Genomic DNA, 22,049 nt, shown 5'->3' with positions numbered 1-22,049 from the left:
TTCAGGTAGCGAGGAAAAGAGCTTAGTGGCTTTACTGACCAGAACAGAGGCACAGAGGAACCATAGGTGGTGCTGTGGGAAATCAGAAAAGCATGGTTCAATAACCATTAGGACCATAGACTGTATGTAAAAGATGAGCGTAGCTTTCAGGTCACAAAACTGAAGCCACAGCAGAAATACTTTCAACCTTCCATCTTTCTAATGAACAGCAGGGGGCAGCATCTGTAGTTTGAAAAGGTCCGGTTACATAAAAGTCTAGCAAAATTATAAATTTAACTTGTGACCTCAGTAAACACTTTCCTAACGAGTTTATGGCCTCCGGCACCAGTTTTACTTAACACAACATAAAGGTGATTTTGTCTGGTTATTATTACAGCCAGAAAGGATGACTGCATGGGGTGTGCTTTATTGGCTAAAGACTCCCAGCTTCTCCTTCAGACACACCTCCGATCTTTACAAGTTCATGTTTGAATCAGCAAATACATTATTTACAGTATATCAGCTGCTTGTTATCTGATGTCTCCATGAAGATCACTGGAATGCAGAGGTGTTTCCAGGATTTTTTTTAACGAGAGGACCCAAAAACAACAACATGAAGAAATCAATATTTAATCAGATGAAAATACAGATGCAGGAAATAGTCACAAATTTCAGGGTCTACTGAGGCAACTATTACCACTCTTGTAAATCCTATATGAGTAGAATACAAAAATCTAAATCACTGTATCATATGTGTGATTACTGGATTATAATCTTTGCATAATACTCATACTCATAATACTTACATTCTATAGGTAACGTCATCTATAGTATTACAGCCTAACATCTTAGTAGAGTTTTATTTCGTTAAGTAATAAAAGAAATAATGTGATAAAAGCTCTAAAATGAATGGTCTGAAATACAAAAATCAGTGTTTTTATTTAAGCTGTAGTTCAGAAAAGGAAAGTACCCGTAAATAGTAATACTGGAAGTATAATTACATTAAAATCTTTTCTTAATGTGGACAATGTGATTCAAATTTATTTCATTATCTGCTTGGTTGTTTTTAAAAAATTAGTTTTCAGTTAAGGTATCAAGTGATAAAGCTGTTGTACTCTTTAACATAATAAATACAAAGCTCATACCAGTTTGCGTCATGCTGTTTGTGTTTATTTTCCTCCTGAACACAGTTAAACACACATATGAGGACTTTATTGACATAAAGTAATGAACTGATTCATCCTCACTGATAGGAAAGCAGCGACAGGCTGAATATGAGTATTTTGTGGTTACGGGTTCTTAAAAAAAATACTTCTAAACCGATAGAAAATGAGATTAAATGATTTTCTATTACTCGTGGTTAATTTTTGATCAAAAGCGATGGGATGAGAAGCAGCAGATGCGCTCCCTCCTGTCTCAGCAGCCCTCCGTCTCCGTGAATGATGCGGGGATGGTGCAGAGTTTGATTCCTCTCTTGGCATTCACCGCGTGCCTTAATTGTATGGCTAATAAATCAAGGTCCGCCGTGAACACGAGGAGCGGCAACCCTGGCTCCCTTATCGAGGAAAGTTGGAGCTTCTGACCGTCACAGACAGAAAAAACACACAAATAACCCGACAGGCCTGAGCGCCATCACTCTGCATCGCCGTTTACATGTCTTGAAAATATGACCTGAATTTCACACCAACCATCAACATAAATTAAAACACATCACACAATGCGCGCCTTCGTCTTCTTTCCCTCCTGCGCGACCGTGAATTATCAGTCCATCGTCCCCGGCGCGTCTTCATTCCGTGACACAGCACCTGTCCTGTTTTATTCTCAGTGATGGATGTGTGGAGGTGAAGCAGGCCAGACAATGCCGTCCACAGTCCGAGGCGGGCGGGCAAGCCCACTGGTGATGCTCAGCCAGGCTTTGAGTCAGAGGAAATAAAAACCTGCGTCAGCCCTCCGGACTCCGAGGTTTAAGTATCTGACAGATATTTTCGGTTTTCTGGATATTTCACATTTCTCTACAGCAAAAACCGCCCCCGTCCTGATTTGCATGCGTCTTTCATATCCCGGTGTTCACAGCTGAAGCAGTAACGTCATGACGTGGATCCGCTATGAGACGCAAAGTGTTTGACCCCATTAAAGCGTCTACAGAGCGTGTTAATAAAATATATGGACCCGATGCCGAGCGGTACTGCAATGTTTTCATTTCTGTGGGCAGGAAAAGATCCGCATGCGCTGACCAGGGTGCTGAAAGCGGACCCGCTGGGAGTCAGTTAACCGCACAGGAGCCTCTATACAGCTTCATCCCCTAAATATATTCAATCTAATAGTTTATAAAGTTGTATTTTCTTCGCTGTAACCGCATTAAAATCACAGAAGAAGCTGCTCCTTGAGGACAACCATTCACACATCCTATAGACAAATGCAACATTTCTAATTATGCAAATAATGGAAAATATCACGACTGTGATAAATAACGAAAATGCATAAATTACAAAAATGAAAACATAAAATATGCCGTTTCGCAGCATTTGTGCAACACATGAGGAACAACGGCTATCAGTGACTCAACAATGTGCATTTTTAAGGGTCTGATTCCCTTTCAGGATACAGACCGACAGATAGAACTGTCCATCATATCTATGAAACCTGAAATGGAAGAGAAATTAAAAAGCGCAACAATGGTCCAGTTCCGATGAAGCTGAAATATATAAACTCACCGCAGAGGGCGCCTGAACACGCCGGGTGAGATCCATTCACAGATACGTCACTAAACAAGAAACAGAATAATGTGCAGCTCATTCATCAGCAACAAGAATTATTGATTTTCATATTTGCGTCACCAACGATCTTTTGCCTTATTTTCTTTCTTCTTTATTGACATACAGTACTTAAATGTATTAGATCACCACCCAGTGTAAGGTTTATGCCAGAGCTGCCTTAAATTAACAGTATTGGTAATTAACAAAATCATTTTTATATTTTTGCAATGGTCAGTACAAAAACAATAGTTATATGATATTATATTGTTATATTTATTGTGGTTATCCGTGGATTTTCAGATTTACAGTGCTGATTTATAGCTGAAAATGATAAAGTGCATAGCTGTTATGATCAAGATGCCAAATTACAGTTATTTACATGCATTCATGAACAATTAAAAATAACTTTAGTTCTTGAATGTTATGCTTTATTAATTCCTGACCTCCAGAAGTCCAGAGTGCCCGCTCAAATTTAAGCATAAAAAGGTAAATTTACTTTGCTATTGAATGTTAAGGTAACTTTCTGAACCAAAAACACTCTGTTTCAGACAGGTTTTGTTCTACTGGCTCTCTATGATGTCACAGAGAGCAATTATCTCAGACACAAGATGTGAAAACATGTTCCACACACCTGCTGTTTTGAACTCATGTTTGTGTGGGACAGCCAATCAGAAGAGAGCTGACTTTAAAGCGGGAGGACCAATACAACTGCTGCCTTAATGTGTTGTGGCCCTTACGATATTTGAGAGAGGCACCATCAATCAGAGGACGCCCTATGAGCACTTGGGAACAGTGAGAAGGAAAGACTCCCTTTAAACAGGAAGAATAAAATAAAAAGACATGTATGCCCCTTTATTTATTAAATTTATATTTTTATTTATGGAACAAAAAAAATAATTTTTTTTCTTCACGATAGAAGTGGACTTTTGTAGTGCACTTTTCCCAATTTAAGCCTGACACATTAAAAAAGTAGTTTTTATGTTACTTTTTTTTACAAGACTAAAAGTTCCTATACAAGCCATATACAAGCCTATGCTTTCAAAAAAGTACTGCAACATTTTTACAAACCAAATGACACATTATTAAAATCAGCTGAATACACATTCCTAATATTGTAAACCAATGGTGAAAGTAAAAAGCCACTATTATGTTTTAAATAAAACCAAATTTAAATAGAAACTAAAGGAAAAACACCCACAAAACAAAACACCTTTTTGTAGATGTTAAATATCAACAACTGCACAGATCAAGTATAAACATTTAAAACACTTTTACGACCCAAACTTTACAGCACCATTGAAAACACCTGAATAAAGATGTTTATAATGTCATTATAAATACATATAAAAGAGTTGTTTTATTAATCCTGCTAAAGTTTAACATTAGGTCTTCAGTGCTGGTTAAAACTAAAGTATGCAACATTTAAACAAAACAAAACAAAGGAATTACAGATAACCTGAAACTCCTCCTATAAGCTCCTCCCACTAGACAAGACCCTGATCCTGAACCCTGATCTTCCAGGTAAAAGTCCTTCACCTGATGCATACTCTACCTGTTTTTATATACACTTTTTTGTTACCTGTTCTGAAAAGATCTGTGATTGGCCGAAGTCTCCCATCACATATTACATTTTCTATTAAACCCTGAAAGCAGCCCAGGAGTCCAGCTGCCTCTCAGAAAAGTTTAAATAACCTGACAGGTTATTGTGACAAATTATGACCTCTATACCCTCTTGATGCTCTACTTTCTAATACACTAAATCTGCTGCTTAATAATATAATATAATATATTATTTGGTAAGAGTGGCTAAAATTATTTTGTCAAATAGACAAAGTTTTCGACTCATATGCACACAAAATTGGGGGGGGGGGGGGGGGGGGAAACTGCACGATAACTAAGGACATGTGCTCACCATTCAAAGGCTGCACTGCAACTATCCAAAAGTAGAACTTTAAACATGGCCAAACATACATACAGATAAACATTTTTGTGCGATGTATTGTGTATTACCTGATTCATCAATAAATAAATAAATAAATAAATAAATAAAGACTAACATGTTCTGAAAAACGTAATTATCATAAATTACTCTGGGTCATATCTCAATAATCCTGGAATACTCCACTAGGTCCACACGGCGAGCACCTCCAAAGATGAGGAAGACACCGAGACCCGTGGCATTTACTAAAGTGATGAGGGCAAAGACCACGGACCATGACTGTGTGACTTCAATCAGGTATCCTGATAAAGACACCAGCACCACCCCTGTGCAAAACAGAAAGATATCAGCCATCAGATATCACCCCCTGTGCTCAGCAATGTACACTTCTACAGTAAAGGTCAGACTTTGGCTACATACCCACAAAAGAGCCCATCATATTCATAAAACCTGAAGCAGGAAAGAAAATTTTATTAGACATTGAAAAAGCCAGACACTGGGCCAGCTTGAAGAACCTAAAAACCACAGAAACTCACCAAACAGGGCGCCTGCACACGATGGTGTCAGATCCTGTACATTCACAGAAACACCACTAAAACAGAAAAATAAGAAGCAGACGAATTTGAAGGAATTTTAACAAAGATTTACAGCAGGAGCAAACACATCAGCTACTGTTTAAAAACAAACTATTGTGATTTTTTGGTTTTTGCTTCTTATCCAGTATGATAGGATTTACCACATCTGTTGCTTAGAGGGAACTAATGTTAAAAAATAAAAACTAATCTCACAAGTATTGTTTTTAAGCAATCATCTATAGTTGAACTTACTGAACAAATTAGATTTGTGGGGGGTTTACTTGAGTCTTTTGTGTTATTTCAATGAAATACTGTGTTTTGATAGGTTAACTATGGCTTTTCATTGACTTCTCTTGACATAACTTTTACAAATTCATTCTAAGCACTAAAACCCAACATGAAACTAAACAATAAAAACTAACAAATACAACCTGGTACATTATCTGGTTTTTGTGTGTCACAAAGCTTTGCTGTCAAGCACCAATATTTTTAAATAAGACACCAGCGAGATGCAGTGTTGTTCTGAGTCACATGGTAATAAATGTGGGCACTGTAGTTTCTTTTGAGTCACTGTCATGCTGTTGCACCAAATGTGCCTTGCTACTGAAAACAGAAATACATTTTGAATTTTCAGGACCATTTGCCGAAGACCTACAACCCAGCTGACTCACAGAGCCACAAATCTATTTTTTTTCTTTCTTTACTGACACTCTGCATATACAGCATGGCCCACATAAGATTCAGTGTCTAAAGCTGGTAATGGGCTTTGGGCTGTGTATTAAAAGGTGTTTCTACTGAGGGCAATTAAATATGCTGTGTTAACTGTTGAGTGTGAAGAAAGTGTTGTCATGACTCATCTTTTAACCAATTTTAGCACTGAAAATAAATGACTTTCTCTGAATATTTTTTACCCTTTCTAACAAATGTCTCTCCACTCTTTGGCAAGAAGCCACTGCAGTAATGGTGACTTGTTTACTTCTGATACTCTCGTAGATTCATATAAGAAGTTACAATAATCCAAGCATGAGGTGACCAGGGCATGAACCAAGAGACCACTATCTAATCTTTCTAGAACACACCCCTTTCTTTCTCAACACAGCACATAAGTCCTGGTTGATGGTTTGGATTAACAGGAGTCATTTTCCACACAGAGTCTACTGACCATATTATAACCTATTCTCATCTAGCGTCAAAAGCAGCACTGAGGTCAAGGAGAATGAGGATGGTGAGAAAGCCAGGATCTGATGTGAGAATGAGGTCATCAAATGTAAAAAGTGCCTGAGAAACCTATTTGTAGCTGGTCTGAGTATTTAGTATAAATCGGACATTTTTACCCGCTGGTGAAGGTGGTGAGACCCACAGCAGCACAAATGTAAATCACAGCTGCAGGAAATGTGACAACTCCAGAGAGAGGTAAAATAAACATACTTGATACTCCCATGGCAAAAAACTGAGGATCAGACAGAGAGACATACAGGTGAGTATTTAAAGGCACAGTCCACAGGCTAAAGATGAACAAAAGTGACAGCCGGGTGAGCAAATTTCTAATGGTTTGATTATGTCAATACTTAATGCAATGCACATGTTCATAGCTGTACTTCAAGATGGTCAGAATAATAAAACTGTGCACATAAAGAACAAGCGTTTGAATTTTTTTTGTAGTTTTTACACAAGTTTACACTTACAGAGCAGATAATGCAGCAGTAATCTAGAGCACTGGCATATAAACAGTTCTATGAAAGCTGCCAGGCTTGTAAATACATGTTTAAAACAGACTGCATAAATTCCCAAAGAACACTTCAGTAACTAGTCAGGACAAATCTCTCACCGCACACACGCTTTTATCAGTTCAAACAACAGCTACGCTCTCACACTTACCTGCATTATCTTTCTCACAGATGCTACACCATATCCTACAGATACCAAACCAGAACATTTCATACATCTTTAATAAAACATATTCTAACTGCAACATAACAAACATCACAGTAGAAGAGCGACCTTTTTTTGATACCTCGGTTAATGAGGAAATCTGAAACGTATCCTCCAACGAGTGCTGATGGGATTGCAGTTAGCCATGGAACAACATTATAGACCCATCCCTGCAGGAACAGACAGCTTCAGAGGGTTGTCATGTAGGTCCAGGAAACAGTGCACCATGCTTATTAGCTAAGTAGCAGTAATGGTGGAAATACCGTGGCATGAGGAAATGATTCTTTGAAGTATGTTGGCAGCCATGATAACAGTGTGTAGGATGTGCTGCACATACACATGTGAGCAAACACCATGGCCCTTAGAGAGAGAAGAAGATAGCGACCAGAGAGAGAGCAGAGGAGAGAGATGCGGTGAGGCTGGGAGACTCACACAAATATGAGGTGGTAATTATGAAAAAATAAAAGACTTTATAAGCTGTACCAGACAGGCGGCTTCTTAAAAAGGCTCAGCCAGGGTATTCTTGACAGACTCCACTCTGAGTTCTTCTTTGTTTCCATCACCTTTGGGGTAAGTTCACCTAAAACATACACTGAGCATGAGCTTAAACTACCATCTTCCATTACATTTGAGATTGATAGAGATATAAATATATCAGTAAATAAAACTAGCAAAAACGCTTTAAAACACATCGGTCTTCAGCACCTGTGTTTCATAACAAGTGCTGAAGACTGATTTCCATAAACTGGCTAACTTGCAGAAATATTTATTTTCAGTGTTTCACTACTAGACCTTCATCAGGCAAATTTTTATGACAAAAAGAAGCAGTGTTATTAAGGAAATGGCTGGAATCTTACAGCCAATCACCTTCCGCACCATAATAAATAGAAGAATGAATGCAGTGTAGTGTGTCTATTACAGGACTGTCACAGAGGGGCGTAAAACTATTCATGGTTTCTTTCACAGCTACAGCCAAATTAGATTCAGCTTTTAACCTAACATTAATGTCGACTGTTAGAGGAAGCACAGGCACAGCGAGTTCATGCAAACCCGACACAGAGGGGCCTCACGTGCAACTGCACCTAATATCTCTCTTCAACACAATATTTAAATGTTTGGGACAAAGACATAGCAGGCGTTTCTTCAAATTCTGTTTGTAGCTTTCAGTAATTTTGGAAGATTTTAAAGTATTTTTAAACACAAGAACTGAAGAAAAGTAGCTCGAGCTCTTTAAAAACAAGGTTACATTTATAAAGGAACTTGCAGGGATGTATCATTTATCTGCATAAGTGCATATAAACATAAAGGCCCATCAAATCAAACATATCAAATCAGACAGTTTGTGGAACTTCTAGATTAAAAAAAATCTCCTAGGGATCACCAGGAGACAAATATATGTCAATCCAAAAAAAGGATCCCTATCATAGAGACGCCAGATTAAAAGTCCCAAAGTCATTACACTTAAAGTCATTAGACATGAATTTATACATAAACTTTTATGCCAGTGAACTCAGGAAATGAGCAGCTGCCACAAACAGCTTCTCCATGCACCACTTTAGCATTTGGGCAACTGATTCCTATCATGATGTTTTTGAATCTACTCCTAATCTTCTGTTTTTAATATGAGCTTTGATTTTATTTTCTAATTTTCCACTTGTAATCACTCATTGGAATGTTTTTCAGTGAACAGACTTGCTAACAGACCTAGGGTGAGATTCAGACACTTCCTGAAGTACATCCAAGAAACCGGAGCAAACCACTCTGTGTGGATGATGGGCAGCTTTCAGAGGCAAGTGCCGTTTCAGGGAATACATTCAACCAGCCAGGTACAACATAAAATCTGGGATGGAACTGTGACACCAAAACTGCTTTTGTTTTCTTTAAAAAGTGATTGAAAATTATAAATAAATAAATAAATGAAAAAATTTGAACTATCTGTCAAAGAAAAACAGTATATTAAGCCTCTTTGTTATTTAAGAATACATGATTCACTGCTGTACCTTTTAGTAAACACTGCCAAACAATGAGAGCCCAGAGTCCGGACAGGAAACCGATACTGTAGAACATGCTTTCCCAGCCATAGCGGTCGAGCATCAGGGTCCCCAACCCACCAGCTAACAATGTTCTGAAAGAGAAACAGAGATCAAGACAAAAGCATGCCATCAGAGATAAATGTATATTCATATGTCAGCTGTTATGTGTGTAAAACATACCCAAGATGTGTACCGCTTTGCAATGTGCTCATTAAAAACCCTCTCTCCCCTTCCACAACACGCTGTGAGCACAGGCTGGCCAAAGATGGGAAAAAAACACCTGTGAGAAATTACAAGACACTTTAAATTCACAGAGTATTCACCAATCAGCTACAACATTAAAAGCACATGACCACTGGGCGTTTCCCCTCTGAGGTGAATTCTGGTGTTTGGCATAGGGTGGTCAGGATCCTTTATATCCAGGATTAGTGTTGATAGCATGCGGCACATATCAACATACAGGAAATGAAGAAAAACTCTGGTGTTATAGTGGTGAGGGCCACAAGCCAAAACATGTCAGTCAAACAATAAAGTAGTGTAAGTGTGGGAGTATTAACCTCTCCAGACTTTGTCCTCTTCCTCTTGGACTGGAAGCTGGTGAAGTTGCACCCACAGTTGTGCACACAAAAGTTCACTACATTTACAGTCAGAAAAAGGACTGCTGTCGTTTCAGATCTATTATACATGTATGCTAGCCAAAAAAAGACACCTGCAGAACCCTGCAGAACTCGGGGGAGGAACTTGTGAGCCTGAGCTACCCCATCTACAATATGTTTAATAAACCTGGAGAACTTAAGGTTTTATTTGAAGGACTAGTTCAGCTTGTGGTCAGATATGGCTGCGCTTACTTTTGGAAAACTTATGCTAAACATTATGAATCACATTCCCCGAGTGGTAGCATGAAATCTGTACCAGGAACCAGCTTCCTTAAACTAGAGCAAGCTCAACATGCATCTGTCATTGTAACGGGTCATAGCCACGCAATTACTAAAAACAAAACAAAGCAAGCAAAAGAAAAAACACCATGTTGAACTTGTGTGATTTTACTCTGCCTGACAAAACCAGTATGTTGGCATGGCTACACTTGAAGGTTAATGGCATTAAAATGGCACAACACTCAGCTGGATATGTTTTGTACTTTTTGAAAGTGAAACGAGCAACAAGTCAAAAATTCTGTTTGAAAATCTGCCTGCTCGCACTTCTGACTGGGAACACTCACTTCCTAACATTTATGCTTGTTGCCTAGCAACTGCTCTCAGTCAAGAGAACAAACAAACCACAAATTCCCATTTTTATACTTTGGTTTTGAGCAGCTAACAAACTGGATAAAACAACTTAATTGCTGCAGCTTTTCGCTACTTGGAGTTGTTTTCATCACACTATTTATGCTGCTCATCTCAACAGACCAGTCACAGAGTTGTGATTTCATAGTTGCAGCTTGGAAAAACAAGACTAAAGTGTGGCTCATTTTATAATATAATATTTAAAGATACGATTGTTTTATCCTTTTGTCCACCACAAAGAGCTTTAACCCATGGGACTGAGTTCTGTGTGTCAGAGGAAACCAGAAGTATAAATGTGGAATTAAGCTGTGACCTCGGTAAACACTTTCTTGATTGCTTAATGGGTTTGATCACTGGATTTAGGCAAAACAGGATAAAAGATTGGGTCTGTTTTGCTAATTATGGTCAAAAAAGATTCTGCAGAGCATGCTCACTGAACTCTAACATGCGACGTCTTCTCTTTTATTGTTAGAGCCACAGCTCGCTCACCAAGTTTGGGTTCATAACACCAAGATGGTAAAAACACTCAGCTCGACGATGCATGACTAACTTTTGACTCATAGGTAGCCTGCTCAACCAGGTGACCTGTAGCAGTGTGCCCATTTCTGAAAGCTTTTCTTCTTTTTTGTTGGAAACTTTTGACATCACAGTAACATGATTGGTCATTTCCCATGATGGCCCAGGACTACCATTGATTACAAAGTTATGATAACATCACCAGCTATGGGTTATCAGATCCACCGTCCACCAACTGACTGTTTCCAGTCTCTCTCACTACTTTGTATTTACTGAACAGGCATCAGAGTGTTTTTGTCTTATTCAATGTTCAGCATGAGACTGAAGATGGGCAACAAGCTTGGACTGCAGTAATCTCCAGTGAGTGTTCTCTTCAATGCAGTGATTTGCTGGAAAGCATTAAGAGGGACTAGGAAAGACTGGTTAGGACAATGGGCTCTGCAGTTATGGCATGCAGCTTAAGCCCTTGCATCAGTGGTTGAAAAAAAGAACTAAATAGACAGCTGTCTGTCATGAGCTTGCTCAGTAAGAGACTCCTGTGGCTGTCTTGTACTACTTTGAGATCGAGGAAGTCTTTTGTCTGCTGGGCTGTCCAACTCTTCAGTGCACCACAGAAGGGGAGACAGATCAAGACACTGACTTTTCAGCCTAACTATCTGCAAAGCAGCGTAAAACTCTTAACCCTGGCTCGATTTTTTCTCTGTACACATGCAAATTTACACTTTTTTAGTTTAGTTTAATTCAGTTGCCTGTGTGAAAAAGACAAACTGGACTTCTTCTGTCACCAAAGAGGCTTCTTTAATAAATCCCTGGTAGGGGCCGACCCCTTTGGAGGTGGTCCTGAGGGTTGGGTCATTAACCCACTATTGATCATGTGATTTACACGAGCCAGTGCGTGAAAAAAAGGCATGGGTCATTATCATCACCAGGGGCAACTATGTTTTGGCTACCCACAATCCATGCTTGAGATTGTTTCTTCCACTCGCACCTTGGTGACCCCAACAGCTCACAGGATGGTGGGGTGGGACAATGTCTCACCGAGGTTTCATCCGGTGACAGTAATGATCCACACCGTTTTTCACACTTTGGCCCCCGTCACGGGTTTATTACCTGCCAGTTTTTGGAATTGACATTTTTGCACAGACAAGTTTTTAATAAATGTGTTGTTTTATATTGTATTGCTTTGCACCGTTATGTATATTTTTTGTGTTTTAATGTAAAGTGCTTTGGGATTTTGATCTGTATAAATGAATTGTACATTCTTACTAGAACATAATCACTGGTAGAATACTAACCTTGTGATATTCCCATGAGAAACCTGGCCACAGTCATGAGAGCCAGGGTGTGAGAGCCAAGATGGGCCAGCAGAGGAGTGCCAGCTGTGATCAGAGCCCATGATGATGCAGAGAAGAACAGGACACGCTCTCCTCCCACTCTAATAAACAACAATCATTCACAGAGCAACATCCTGAAACTCAAAATCTAACTTCACAGTAAACAGACCTGGAAGGTTATTTGCTCATTAAGCGAAGTCATGTGTGCTTTAACGCATCACATCCTTACCTGTCACTCGCGTGTCCTCCCAGGATCTGTGTGAGACAGTAACCCCAGAAGAATCCACCCAAAACCACCCCGGAATCAATTTTACTCCAATGAAACGTAGCAGCCATTGAGACGGCGCAGACAGGCATGGCCATCCGCGCACAATAGAGGAAGCAGGTGCCCATAAACAGCATCACGATCCATTTTCGAGCCAGGGATCTGTAAGGCAAACAGCTCTTGCTTATATAGTCAGATTTTGCAGTAAACTGCTTCCAGCGAACTGGGTGAGCGAAAACCAGTCTAGTGATGTCAGCAGCACTAAACAAAGAGTCTATAGCCACTGTGTGCACCTGCACTTGGACAAATGCAAATGCTCATACTGGCAAGTAAATATCCTCACAGAGATGGTGTTTGACGTGCTGGTGTGATAATGTTGGTTTAGTGCTTTAACGTGCTAATATTTGTTAATTAGTACTAAACACAAAACACTCCAGAGGCTCATGGACATCTCAATATTTTTGCAAGTAAAGCAAAGACAAAAGTCATTACATCTCAGGTGCAGCATAATTCTTTATACAGGGCTTCACAGCAGTCTGTGCAATAATCAAGAAGTTTAAATAATATATTTAAAAACACTGATGTCAATTTGTTGGTGCTACATCTAGTTGGTAGATGCTGAGAAACTCCACTTCTAAGTGAAAAATTTCACTTGTCGGTGATAAAATTAAGCTGATGTCTTTAGCAAAATGTAATCTCAGTTCATCTGGGAGTTGCTGAGACATTTGAGCCTGGACAAAGCCAGATGAACATGTAAAAACACACCAAACTAAATAACATACCTAAAAAAGATAAAGAACTACCAGTACCTTTGTTTTCACTACTACTGTGTATCATATCGGTCTTTACATTTCTAGTGAATAGTTACAGTACACATGTAATTTCTTTTGTCACTTAGTATCCAGTTGCCATTGTTCTTATAAAAAACAAACAAAAAAAGGCATTGTGAGTTAAGACAGCCATTTAGTGTATCAAATGAGTACATGTTTCAAGTGAGCTCTCAGTAATACCCTGACAGACTACAATCTAGTCATTAGCTGTTTTCTTAGTCAAATCTTTTGCCGTCTCACCTTGGCCATAGGTTTCGGTCTCCCGACTCCTCTTCTTTACATTCATCAGGCTCACAAATCTTAGGATCCAATAAAGAACCATTAGAGTCCTTCTTGTCGGCTCCTGATGTGTGTTTGTCAGCCATTCAGAGAACGCTGCCGTATCTGTTATCTCTGCAGCCTTTCCGCAATAAAGAAGCGTCATTTAGCTGAACCTCAAAGCCTCAGGCAGATGAGCCTAACAGGTCAAACTTGTTTGAAGAAAACTCAAATGCACCTGGTTGTGATTTGCAGTGCAGACAGCAGAGGTCTCTGGTGGTTTTAGTGGATACAACATTTGCATGTTTCCCCTATAAAGGGCAGATGAATTTCGATATGAATTTTAAATCAAAATCCAGGTAATTTAAAATCTTCAATGAACTTTTATCTGATTAAATTAACTTTAATTATTGCATCTTTTTATAATTTACATACATGTACACTCTAAACTCAGAAAATGCCAAAACAACCAGTTTATGGTTCACAAAAGTTTATTTTAATAATTGCAAATCTGAGCTTAGAAATGTGGAATAATAAAAGGGATGTGAGCTTTCTGGGTCAAAGCCAGTTTCTATAAAGACAACACAACCTTAAAAGAAATTAAGGATGGACAACTAGCAGCAAGTTTGTTTCTTTTTATAAAAATAAACAAACCAAACAAAAATAAACACGCACAAGTACTTTCCCCCCCATTTGGAAAAAAAAAAAAAAGGGACACTTACATGCAGGTAAAGTGAAAGTACCAATGGCTTTGAAAAGTGGAAAAATGATAGCACTCTTCAAAATACCTGTTTAGGGACCAAAAGTATCAGCTTTGGGTCATTTTAAGTTACTAAAACAAAGCCACTGACTAAAGGAAACTGCTCCCGTCTGAATTAATTTCATACGCGAGGGGGTTGAACTAGACAGTAGCCATAACTGACAGCTCCATCATCCAGATACAGGAGCCCTTTCTCTCAATCCTGCATGATCATCATGCAGGATTGGCTGAACTTAACCAGAACGTTAAACCTGTGCAGCAGGAAAAACCATTTGGAGCATGTTGGAGGCAGTGCACACTGTAGATATCAGAAAAGGCCTCAACTCAGTAAGAAACCAACTCCATTTGGACTCCCTTCACCTTCTCAAACACTTAAATAATGAATTTACAAGGCATCCCATAGACACAAGGTACAATCAAACTTCACGGCGTAAAAAGCATGTGGCTGATTTTAAAGCTGACAAAAAAAAGAGGCAAACGAAAATGAGAGTAAATAAAATCATAAATATTACATTGTTAAAATTAGATAAAGTGTAGATTTCCATTTATTTGAAAAATAGTCACTTTTTCTCATTTCACCAGTCTCAAGAGTCTCAATCCCCCCCTCCCTCCCCGTTCTATGCACAGTACCAACAGTGCTCATTCACACCATCAACTTTTCCTGGCAAAGTAAAGTCTGGTGGGGAAAATGTTCACGATAAATAATACTACCATCGTAGCTTAAAAAGACAAAATATAAAACAGCAATTTAAATTTTGTTGTCTCTGAGAGCTACCTAAAAATCCAGGTTCTGTACTGAAACTAAATAATTTCTGCCACTTTGCAAATACAGCAATTTACAGTTTGCACAATGAGTTAAGTCTTACCTCTCATGAATGAAACATGAAAAAAAAGAAACACTGTAGCATTTGTTTTTACATATATGTTACCTGGTTGTCACACAGTCACTGACTGATCATAAATTAAGGGGAAGTGGAAAGTGGTGGTTCTTGTCTGTTGTGTTCACTTGGGGTCCTCGATGGTGCCTGTGCTAAGGTCAGTCATTTTGGGGTATTTCACCTTCTTCTGGTCCAGCTCATTTTGAGCCCACAGCAGCAACTTCAGCAGTTTGGCCAGTTTGGGTGTCGACTCCCTGTTTTCATAGTCCAGCACAGCCTGGTTCACCTCACTCCACACCTGTGCACCGAGATGTGTGCGATAGTCAAATTGAAATAAACAAATTTTTATTGCTGGCATTCACTGCGCTCTTAATGTTTATATTCAGCTTCACATGACTCCACAAAACAGGAATTAAAACACTCTGAGACAGCATACCTGGCAACCCTAACCATATTTTGAAGAAAGTCAGGACTATTTTTTAAGTTAATAATTTTTTTTATATCTGCCATTTAGAATTTTTTTTTGTTCCCTGTATGCCAAGACGTGGGAAAACAATTTAAGACAAAGAAAAAAGGAGTAAAAATATAAACAACATTTATCACAAATGTCCTGGATGTTGCTGTTTATGATCATTACAGCTTATTTTCAGAAGTTTGTTTATCTGTCAAAACAAATACAAGCTGATTTATTAATAAGCATCATGTCATTGCCAGGATGACTGACACATTTATTAGTGACTTTCTTAAAGTGTGCATTACCAAAAATGTCATCATGTGATGAAATGGACAACTTCTAAAATACAGTTTCTTAAATTATTGACTGCCTTGCTCCTGTCAAAAGCACCCTGGAGAAACAGCTAAAAGGTAAAGATGGCAAAAAGAATCTCCAGGAGATCTGAGAGAAAATACAGACAAAAGACAATTACAAATTAATTTTGTAATCTATAAAAATGCCCTTTACTGCTACACCAATGAAACCAAATCAGCCAGACAACCCTTCACATCCCAACTGATCAACAATAGCCAGTCTAATTCTGCTTTTTCATTTTAATGCATTGATAAACTATTTAATCCCCAAAACCATACCAACTGAATTTGTTTCAACAAATAAATGTGATGAATTTGCATCTTTCTACAAGAAAAGGTAACATCTCAGCCTTTCAAAGTAATTTATCTAGGATGGACTAGGGCTGGGCCATATCATACCGTTCACGGTAATACCGGTATAATGTTGGGCAACAATAAGAAAATGAAATATCGCAATAGAATATGGGTAAAACGCGCATGCGCAGTGCCTTTGTTTTTATACGCACATGGCGGAAAAAGCATGGCGGCGACGGAGAATGAGAAGAGCGAAAGCGGATCGTTGAATGAAACGGATGAACCAGAATTGGTTTGTAAAAATGCTGCAACTTCAGTGGTGTGGAACTGGCTTAGCTTTCGTCCATCAGATACACAACAAAGCACTATTTTTGCTAAAGCATGCTAGCAAAAATGTTATTACCGTGTTATTACCGTGTTTTTTTGGAAAATACGGCACACTTAAAATCAATCCTTTGTTTTCTGAAAATGGACAGTGCTCCTTATAATCCCGTATGCCTTGTGTATGAATTCTGGTTGTGTTTACTGACCTTGAAATGATTTTATGTGGTACACGGCGCTCGAAAATCTGTCAAATGTTTTAGTACGACTTTGCTAAGCTATGAACCCGCACCGCTTGATGGATTGTCGGAGCATTACGGCTATCGTAGGCAAGAGCCTCGCGGAGTGATACGTACTGTGCTTCAACATAATATTACCATATTGTGTGTGTATAACCTCTTTTTAAGTTTTGTGGATATTCTACATGGTTATGCTGAGGATATGTCGGCCAATTTCCACTGGAAATGCCTTTTGGTTAAACTGTCAGCAAGGAATTTGCATTTGTACTGTTAAATTTTTATATAACTTTAATGCACACAAAAAACAGCTGCTTGTTTAAGTAAAAATACATTGATGGGTTGTTGTTTTTTTTTTTTTGCACTAATAAAGTTGTGGAGTTGTAAAGTATTTTGTCTAGTGTTAATTATATCGTCAGTTATATCGTTATCGCAAATTTTCAAATGTATATCGTGATAAATATTTTTGGTCATATCGCCCTGCTCTAGGATGGACTCACTTTCTGATCAAATTGCTGCCACAAGATCAATGTCCACTTTGTCACCTGTAAATTCTAAAGATCTGGAAGAAGTTATTTAAGAGTTAAAGCCTTGCACCTCTTTACTTGACCCCATCCCCATCAAACTATTCAAATCTGTGTCTCACCATTTAGAAATAATTTAGGAAATATTATTAATTGCTTAAATGTACTGTAATCCCACCATGACCATAGAAATGACTTCTATCCACTGGTAATTAATAATTATAATAACCTATTTCTATGTTTCATTTCTCAGCAAAGTATTTGAGGAGTTGCTCAAGAGTCAATCTTTTGTTTATTACCACCTCCCACTTGGTACTGTCATAAAGAATAATAATATAACCTGTCATTCTTATGCAGATGAAACACAGCTGTGATTATCTAACCTCTGTTCAAAAAATAATAATGTGATGGCATTAACTGTTGGATGTCTCAAAACGTTTTAGAACTTAAAAGAAATAAGCCAGGAAGCTTGTTGTTCCAAAAAGTCAGAGACCAAAAATACTGTTCATATTTTCATCCATTTCTCTGAAACGCAGTGAGCAAGTCAGGAACCGTGGCATAATTTTGGACAGTGATCTCAGTTTTGATAACCACAACATTAAGGTTACCAGAATTGCCTTCTGTCACTTTAAAAATACATCTAAGGTTAGAATTTTCACATCTCAAACCAACACTGAGAAAATGTACCGTGCATTCATCTAGGTGAGATTATTGCAACACTATTTGCAGGCCTGTCTAAATCACCACTAGGACATCTTAAGCTTATCCAAAATGCAGCAGCCAGAATCCTGACAGGACAAACCCTCCATTGGCTTCCAGTACAATACAGAATCACCTTTGAAATTCTTCTATTAGTTCACAAAGCTCTCAATGGTTTGGCCCCCAGTACATCTCTGACAGTGTCTCCAACCCAGTCAGACCTCTCGGGTCATCAGCTTCAGATCTTTTAACTGGTCCCAGAATCAGATCTCAGTCTACTGAGTGTGCATTCAGTTACTGCAGTCCTGTTTTTTTAATAAAAGCTGCCTGCTGACTTGAGATCAATTATATCTGTGTGTACATCTAGAAATAGATTCAAAACCTTTCTATTCACACAGGCTAACAGTTTATATGCATTTTTCTTTTCTTTCATATGGTTTTGTTCTGTTTTGCTGGTTTCATTGCCTTAAGGGATTGTAAACCTACAGTTATTAAATTTCTTTAATTTATGTGTTAAGCCCAATGAGTTTCAAGTGATGAAATGTGCTATATAAATAAAATGATCATCATCTGGCTGCTGGATCTCTTATTCCAATTTCAGATCCACAAGAGTCTACAATACTGGATGCATGCAACATAAATGTCAAATAGATGGCCAGCTTTACAGTCAGACTAAAGCCTGCCCACCTTTTGCCGCTGCATCATGTTGAGCAGATCTCCAAAGGGTGACTCTTCTGGGTTGTCAAATGCCAAAAGGGCTAGCGTTCGCTCCATCTCTGTCAGACACTCTCGGCTCTCCTCCCCCTGCTCTGCCAGCTGTGTCTGAGCAAACTCCAGCGCTGACTCAGTTTCTCTTAGCCTGATTAACTCAATCAAATGTTGCTGCTGCAAGAGGGGAAACGAAGCAGTGAGTGTTGACGTTCAGGCTTTGTCTTGTCAAACTTTATCTAATATCACAATAACTTCCTTTTCCTGTGGGAGGAGAAAAAGAACATAATCTCATCACAGGCAATGGCAGGATAGGTTATTAGAGAAAATGCACTGCAAAGCAGAGCAGACCTACATCAGATGTCTTACTGTTATTTCCAACGTTAAAATTAGAGCCCTGCACAGCTTTTCGGAAACGCACCTGCAGATGAAAATACAGGTATCGATTGGTGTCGAGCAGCTCCGGGTGTAAGCTGTTAATGAGTGCAATAGCTTCCTGAATTTGGCCCTTCAGGATCATCTCTCTAATCTTTATCCTTTCATCCAAAGAATCCAGGTCCACACTCGGCTCGATACCAGACTCCATCCGGAACTTCTCTGCTGCCTCTTTGAAGCCCTCTTAAATCAAACACAGACAGACACAAAGAGATAAACAAGACTTTACAATTTGTAAATTCAACTTACAGGTTGTATCTTCAATCTATGCCTCACCTGTCACCAGGTAATTCATAATGAGCCGATTCATATCCGCCCTCTGTATGTGAACGTTGTTTAATTTGTCCATCCACTCTTCTTTTGTGATGTCCTCTGGCTTTTCGGCATAACTCATCATTGGATCCTGAAAAGTATTAAAAAAAAAAAAAAAAAAAAAAAAAAAAAAAAAAAAAAAACACAAACAAACAAACAAATACTGTAAACGTGAGCAAGACTGACACAGCTTGGTCACAGTTTGTACCTACACGAAGATCGACGGGACAACCGTGCAAATAAGACCAATATTACAAAATGAACACGCACAGAAATCAAACACGCAACGGGTTAAAAAGTAAAATTAATAACACAACATTTCTGATGCCTAAATTGGTTTTACACGATTGAAAATCTTGCTAAAACATAACGGGAAAATTCTCCGAGGCTTTCAAAACAAACCCATTTCCTCCTGAGCAACAGCCCTGACCAGTTAGCAGACAGCGAGCGTTTTCATGGCTTACCGTGCAAACACAAGGTCCGGCGATTATGCTTTCCTGCACGCGTTAGGAATCAATAATCAATAAGCACTGCTCAGCCCTCTCAGCGCTTTAGAAGAATAAAATAAAATCATAAACAACGGACACACGTTCAGGGTTTCCGCAGCTAGCTAACTAACCAAGCTAATGTGATAACCTCGCGATAGATGCGTCGGTCTTGCGAGCTCTTCGATTGGCGCTAGGTGTGACGTCACGGTTGCCGAGGAACAGTAACGGTGAGTGCAGTGGGAGATAGTGATGGGAATTCCGACTCTTTTTAGAGAACTGACTCTTTCGGCTCGTCTCACTAAAAAGAGTCGAGTCTTTCGACTCCCAACCGACTCTTCAGGTTGTTTTGTTGCTTTAATTTATTATCAAGAACAATATAAAGTTATGCACAAAAGGAATTACAGTGGAACCCCAACTTATGAAGACCCCATTTAACGAAAAATTCAAGTTACGAAGGCACTTAACAGCAATATTTCTGCCCGTGGTACGGCAAAATGCCTGCGTAACGAAGTAGATAAAATGCAAAAAATTTTAAAAAATAAATTAAATTCCATAATGTTATGTACATGTGCACATACGTATGTATGCATTTATACGCATGCTTTCTTCAACCTCCGCCACCTCCTCCTCCACCAAGAACTTCGTCTTCAGCCAGCATCGCCTCACTCAAAAGGTGATGGAAAAAGGTGCTTCGACTTACGAAAATTTTGACTTACGAAAGACCCTCTGGAACAAATTAATTTTGTAAGTCGGGGTTTCACTGTACTAATGTAAAAAAAAAACAAAAAAAAACCGTGGTTATTTATATATGTTTACATGTAAATATCCGATTGCAGTTTGTAGATGCTTCGGAGTTTGTATGTGTTTTGGAGTTTGTACGTGCTTTGTCTCTAGGGGCCACCATAAATATACTTTTATTTATTCACTCCACATAAAATGTAATAAACAAATCATATAATGCAAAAAACAACATTCTTCAGAGTTTGTACGTGCTTCTGAGTTTGTACGTGCTTCTGAGTTTGTACGTGTTTTGCAGTTTGTACATGCTTCGGAGTTTGTATGTGTTTTGGAGTTTGTACATGCTTTGTCTCTATGGGCCACCGTAAATATACTTGTATTTATTCACTCCACATAAAATGTAGTAAATAAATCATATAATGCAAAAAACAACAATTTACATACAACTATTTATATTTCAACTTTTAACTGTTAAATTAAATTTAACTATTAAAATTTTCAGCTTATCCTTTTAAACAAATTTAAAGTGAAACAACACAAAACACTGAAAACCACAACATAATTAAATATAAATTAAAATATACAAAACAAAAAGAAGATGCAAAAAGAAAGATCTGTCATATAGGCCTGCATGAATAAACTTCCTGAACTAAAAATTGTTGTGGATGATTACTCTACCTTTCTAATATGATGTTGTTGTCCTTGGCTCTCTTTCTCTCTCTTTCCCTCCACACTGTTCCTGTGCTACTGCAAGTATAACTACCGCCCCTCCCCCCTCTGCTCAGCGCTCGCGAGGAGCGAAGCGGAAAAAAAGTGCGAGAGAGAGAGAGGGTGAGAGAAAGAAAGAAAAAACACAGCTCCCAATAAGGAGTTGGATCGCATCGTTCACTTCAAAGAGTCGGCTCTAAGAGCCATTTCGTTCGCGACCGACACATTACTAGTGGAAGAACCAACCGGAACTACTGATTAAATTAAAAGTCGGACAGCATTTTCTTATTTAATGCGCCCATAGGTTCAGTTTGAAATTATACAAACATTTAGAGGAACAATACAGGCAAAAATAAAGAAAAGATGGACAGATACATGTCATAATATAAAAATATTAACTTGTGAAATCAAGCCCCTACCTCATTTTTAATCAACTGAGAA

At 38.6% G+C, this 22,049-nt stretch overlaps 2 protein-coding genes across 2 annotated transcripts; both read right to left on the bottom strand.

The window, feature by feature from the left end:
• Window positions 1-3,586: 3,586 nt before the first annotated feature.
• Window positions 3,587-14,066, bottom strand: LOC146645269 (voltage-gated purine nucleotide uniporter SLC17A9-like). The gene is made up of 14 exons (XM_085393971.1): window positions 13,939-14,066; window positions 13,683-13,842; window positions 12,577-12,774; window positions 12,309-12,448; window positions 9,395-9,494; window positions 9,182-9,306; window positions 7,665-7,761; window positions 7,445-7,541; window positions 7,264-7,351; window positions 7,128-7,162; window positions 6,584-6,699; window positions 5,211-5,266; window positions 5,095-5,124; window positions 3,587-5,000 (listed from the first exon to the last, which is right to left on the bottom strand). The coding sequence occupies exons 2-14, from the start codon at window positions 13,805-13,807 to the stop codon at window positions 4,831-4,833; spliced, it is 1,377 nt and encodes a 458-aa protein (XP_085250097.1). The 5' UTR covers window positions 13,808-13,842; window positions 13,939-14,066; the 3' UTR covers window positions 3,587-4,830.
• Window positions 14,067-15,071: 1,005 nt separating this feature from the next.
• LOC146645268 (glucose-induced degradation protein 8-B homolog) lies at window positions 15,072-20,335 on the bottom strand. Its single transcript, XM_085393972.1, has 5 exons — window positions 20,139-20,335; window positions 19,639-19,765; window positions 19,349-19,545; window positions 18,907-19,104; window positions 15,072-15,636 (listed from the first exon to the last, which is right to left on the bottom strand). Exons 2-5 carry the CDS (start codon window positions 19,757-19,759, stop codon window positions 15,463-15,465), a joined length of 690 nt encoding a protein of 229 aa, XP_085250098.1. The 5' UTR covers window positions 19,760-19,765; window positions 20,139-20,335; the 3' UTR covers window positions 15,072-15,462.
• Window positions 20,336-22,049: the final 1,714 nt, after the last annotated feature.

The sequence above is a fragment of the Rhamphochromis longiceps genome, linkage group LG20 (genome assembly GCF_057381845.1).
Source record: "Rhamphochromis longiceps isolate RC_006_pf linkage group LG20, R_longiceps_female_GT1.1, whole genome shotgun sequence".
In the NCBI taxonomy this organism is placed as follows: Eukaryota; Metazoa; Chordata; class Actinopteri; order Cichliformes; family Cichlidae; genus Rhamphochromis; species Rhamphochromis longiceps.
This window is presented reverse-complemented; position numbering and strand designations above follow the sequence as displayed.